General features: G+C 36.0%; 1 protein-coding gene and 1 long non-coding RNA gene across 4 annotated transcripts in view; one reads left to right on the top strand and one right to left on the bottom strand.

Annotated features, from left to right (window-relative positions):
* Positions 1 to 5380, top strand: part of LOC106871170 (uncharacterized) — a 103057-nt gene that overhangs the window by 29752 nt on the left and 67925 nt on the right. For all 3 annotated transcript variants that reach the window (XM_014917500.2, XM_014917498.2, XM_014917499.2), the window contains exons 5-6: positions 2685 to 2959; positions 4223 to 4385. In XM_014917500.2, the coding sequence (XP_014772986.1) occupies positions 2685 to 2959; positions 4223 to 4385 (438 nt within the window). The remainder of the gene's footprint in view (positions 1 to 2684; positions 2960 to 4222; positions 4386 to 5380) is intronic.
* Positions 521 to 5380, bottom strand: part of LOC128247631 (uncharacterized) — a 15829-nt gene continuing 10969 nt past the window's right edge. The window contains exon 3 of the long non-coding RNA XR_008264005.1: positions 521 to 2456. This is a non-coding gene — a long non-coding RNA (uncharacterized LOC128247631). The remainder of the gene's footprint in view (positions 2457 to 5380) is intronic.

The raw sequence follows: 5380 nt of genomic DNA, 5'->3' as shown, positions 1-5380 counted from the left end.
TGGATATCCTTCCTAATACCAACCATTTTAAAGAGTGTACTGGGTACTTTTTATATGAAGCCAGCATGGGTGCATTTTATGTGATGCTGGCATGAGTGTTCTTGTACATGGTGCCAGCATGAATGTTTTTTTACATACATGCACATATATATATCTATGCATATATACATGTATATATGTATAATGTATACGTATATGTATAATACACACGTGCATACACACACACATGCACATACACACACACACACACACACACACACACACACACACACACACACACACACACACACACACACACACACACACACACACACACACACACACACACACACACACACACACACACACACACGTAAGATAATGGGTTTGTAGAATTAGTGCTCAAATTGATTTGCTTCCAAAACTCTAATTCCATCTGCAGCTAAAAAATTGTTGCATAATGAAGATCAGCCATAGACAGTGTTTCAATTGAGCTGGTACGTGTATAATAGAATAAAGGTATAAACAGGCAAACAGCTGGTGCCAGGTCAGATTATGACATTTATTTATTTAAGCATTGACAGAACATGAGAGTAGAATTGAATGTTATGGAGTTTAGATCACAACAGGTCAATAAAAGATCAGTTGAGGAGTGTTCATAATGGTTATGCTATATGCCAGTATTCACCCAGGACAGTTATATGCTTAATACAAATTACTGGTATTAGGTAGAGCTGGTCATTGTAGGTAGAATACAAAGCTGGATAAGAAGAGGGCAAAAGGTGTGCAGATAGTCCCTTACAGCTGTTTCGAGAATAGGTGAGCAGATGGTACATTTCCTGGTGGAAATCCATTTCGTCATTGGATGAATACCCTGACCACTAACTCAAATATGAATACTCCCTTATGTTATCTTAGAGATATTTTACATTCCAGTCCAATGTCTGGTAAGTTCACGGTCATCAATTCACCGTCATCGATTCAAACACAATTTTGAATAATGTAAATTTGAATTTTGTATTGATTTATGTTGTAAAGAAGTATGAATTTAAAATTAAGCTTTTTTTCTTCTTCATATTTAGTACATACTATGTTTTAATCCAAAAGATAAAATCCCTGATTGCATGTTTTGATCTTCATTACTTTTTTTTTTTTTCAATAAAGTTATTTTTAACACAATGGTGAGATACTATGGATATATTTTCTCAGTAAACTTCCCTCACGGTGAACTTTCTTCATGATGAACTGATGGTGGTGAACTCTCCTGTGATGAATTGATGGGGGTAAACTTACCTGTAATCTTCCAATACATGTTAAAAGTAATATATTTGTATTTAATGTGCATATCCAGTAATATTTCTGATACCTAGTCACTTACTCAGTCTTCTAGTAAATTGGCAATTGCACACCTTAACTATATTTAACTCATTCCTCTTCAGTCAGTGTATTTCCTTCTCCATATTTCACATATTGCCTATATGTCACCTTTCCTTTGAGTCAGTGAACTTGAATTGGTAGAAATAGCTGCTAAGTCTCCCTTAAATTAAAAGAAAAGCAGATAAAATAGTTCTAGAAATGCCAAAAGTTAAGGTGCTCATAACAAGAATGCCTTTAGTTCTAGTTCAGCTGAATCAAGGCCAAGCAGTGGATAAGCAACCTCATGAACTCTTTGTTTGATAAGCCAGTGTTGGAGCCTCTTTGTAGTCACTGAGGTGACTATAAATAAGACAAATCCCTCATATCCTACTGTCTTAAAAAGACACATCTAGGACACTGGGGCCAAACAGCAATAGTTCTTCACTTATGGAGTAATGTTTCAAAAGATATATTGAGTCGTCATCATCATCATCATCACTGTCATGCCACCACCACCACCACCACCACCACTATTTTTTAACATCTGTTTTTTCATGATGGCATGGGTTCGATGGTTCAACATGTCTTGATGAGCTGAAGAGTTGTGCCAAGATCCAATGTCTACTTTGGCATGATTTCAACACCTGGATGTCCTTCCTAGTGTGAACTACTTCATAGAGTGTACAAGGGACTTTGTTTTCATAATACCAGTTCTTTTGAGGCCACCAAGTCTACAAGACAAAATCCCTCTATTAAGTGGGATATAGTGTTGCGGGATATCATCATTATCATCATCGTTTAATGTCCACCTTCTATGCTGGCATGGATTGAATGGTTTGACAGAAGCTGGCCAGGTAGAAGACTACACCAAACTTCTGTGTCTGTTTTGGCATGGCTTTTATGACTGGATGCTCTTCCTAACACCAAACATCCCAACAGAGTGGACTGAGTGCTTTTTACATGGCACCAGTACAGATAAGGTCAGTTTTGGCATGGTTTTTACAGTTGGATGCCCTTTCCAAATGCCAACCACTTCACACTGTGGACTGAATGCTTTCTAAGTATGATGCGAAGGCTGGAGCTAGTGTCTTGCTGAAGTGGTGAATAAATGGTTTCCCCTCCTGGAAAGAGAAAGAGAGATGTAAAATCAAGGTGCAATGTAACTGTGAAAGACAAAGATGGATGGGTAGGTAAATGCACCAGAGTGAAGTTAGTGTGAGAAATGTTTAGAGATGGAGATGGATTTGTATGCAATGAATATGAATTTGTGGAGGTTGTGTATAGTGAATAATAAAATTTGATTAAGAGCAATAAATTGTCATTTTAATCTCATCTAATTCTCCCTTTAGGTTGATTATTCAGAAACTGACTACAGTTATGCTACTGACCACAGTATAAGTGAAACATACTCTTCTCCCAGCACTCAACTGTCGGGCTTCGCTGTAGTACCCACCCTTTGTAAGAACGAACTGATGGAACCTATAGAATCCTCAGAATCTTCTTTCACAGAAGGTACTCAGCATTATTGGGAAAATTCTGAATTTCAAAATACCAGTCCAAGATCTAAATACACCTCACCATTTATCACTACACTCCATCAGATTAAAATGTCCAATAAATACAGGTGAGTGAAAAAAAAATCAAAGAATAATAAAAAAAAAAAGAAAGTGATATATTTAAATTTATGAAAATTAATTGAAATTTGAATTTCCAAACTTTTACTTTTAGTGCTTGTTTAAAAATCATGAAATCTCTACAGAATTCACGCATAAATTAGATTCTACCCAGATATCCTCATATTTCTGAAAAGAAAGAGTTATGAAATGCTATTATGAATGGCTGCTAAGTGTGGAGACAGAGAATTTTCATAATGTGAATTTGACAGAGGGTCTAGCCATTCTTAATGGCAGCAGTGTTACAGATATTTAAAATATCTGGCAGAATAGGATATGGCCTAGTCACCTGCATAATTAATCAAGTTGTACAGGAAGGGATCATACACAATTATCGGTGTAACAGCATGGTAGTCAAGTGTTTTAAGAGTAAAGAAGATGCCATAGAGAAAAATAAAATGTTCTTTTTTCTTTTACTTGTTTCAGTCATTTGACTGTGGCCTTTCATTTATTTGTGTTTATATTCATTTTTGCATGCTAGCATATGTTAGACAAATATGCCGCTAAGACATAGCTGTACAGATGGATGCCTTTCCTGTTGCTAACTCTGTACTGTTTTCCAAGTAAGGTCTCATACCAAAGGTCTCAATCATTGCCTCCATGAGGCCCAATGCTTGAAAGGTGCTTTTTATGTGCCACCAGCACAGTGCCATTTATGTATGTATGTGAATATATATATATATATATATATATATATATATATATATATATATATATATCATATATATTTATATGGTTGTTCAGAAAGTAACCATTGGTTACACACCTATAAAGCTCTTAGCTGTATAAAGTGACTCATCAGACTCATTGGCTGGAGACACATAACCTCTCTATAGAAACACACACACACACGTGCCTATGTATGACAGGTTTCTTTTCAGTTTTCATCAACCACATTCACTCACAAGGCTTTGGTCAGCCCATTGCCATAGTCGGAGACACTCACCCAATATGCCATGCAGTGGGACTGAACCTGAAACCATGTGGTTGGAAAACAATCTTCTTAACCACACAGCCATTCTAGCACCTGCTTAAACGTACAGTCACAACTAAGTATGTGATATTTCTGTAAATAGAGTCACAGCTATTGTATTTCTCTGAAGTTACCATATAATTTGAATGTCTATTATTTGTTGTCTAGTGCCAAATCTGTCATTTCCCTTCAGGTGTGAAATAATTAACATCTTGATATTTTATCTCTTTTATTGATAAAGTCATTCAAATGGATCCTTGTCTCCCCTATCTCCTGCACAACAAGTGAGTTATCCTGTATCTACAATTGGAAGACCATTCAGGCCAACTGCTCAGCTGGCCAGAACGAAGAAGGAAATAGCCATCAATAATTTCACTGAACTTCCTCACTCTCAATTATTGAAGGTAAATACATTAATCACGATAATCTTGATGATGATGATGATGATGATGATGATGATGATGATGATGATGATGATGATGATGATGATGATGATGATGATGATGATGATGATGATGATGATGATGATGATGATGATGATGATGATGATGATGATGATGATGATGATGATGATGATGATGATGATGATGATGATGATGATGATGATGAGGATGATGATGATGATGATGATGATGCTGATGATGATGATGATGATGATGATGATGATGATGATGATGATGATGATGGTGATGATGATGATGATGATGATGATGATGATGATTTCTTTTATTTGTCACAAGAGTGATGGATGCATTACAAAATACAAAAAAAGAATCACAAAAATTGTGTGAGTTTATGTTGAATTGATTATATTAATATCAATATAAAATATATATACATATGTATATGCATGTATGTATGTATGTATGTATGTATGTATGTATGTATGTATGTACGTACGTATGTATGTATGTATGGGCAGGTGTGTGTGTATGTCAGAACTTAGATCAATTTTAGTGCTACCGGCAACATGTAACCCAGTACAACCCCTGCATGGTCCAGGTTACCAGTGACTAATCCAGTAACCTTTGAAAAACAAAACTTGTCAAAGGACCCGTTAACTCATTAGAATAAATGGCCATCCTGCAACTTGTAGGGAGAGACCTGTAGTCTTTGGTTCGACATTTCTCTAGAAGAAGGAAATTCTGAAATAACATCCACATCATTGAGAAGTCAGAGATCTTGCACTTGCTTGTTTCTGGACTACTTGGCTTTGTAGGTGAGAGTTTTAGTGATGCTGTGCAAGCTGTAATTGACTCTAAATTTCAGCATAGGCGTTGCTGATAGCCATTGTGTTTAACAGCTAGAATCAGATAATTTGCAAATGATGGTCATATTCATTTGCAAGTTGACAGTCACAATGTATGTTTGTTTGTATGTATGTTTGTTTGTATGTATG

The sequence above is a fragment of the Octopus bimaculoides genome, chromosome 4 (genome assembly GCF_001194135.2).
Source record: "Octopus bimaculoides isolate UCB-OBI-ISO-001 chromosome 4, ASM119413v2, whole genome shotgun sequence".
Lineage (NCBI taxonomy): Eukaryota > Metazoa > Mollusca > Cephalopoda > Octopoda > Octopodidae > Octopus > Octopus bimaculoides.
Note: the sequence above shows the minus strand (reverse complement) of the source record. Positions and strands in the feature narration are given on the sequence as shown.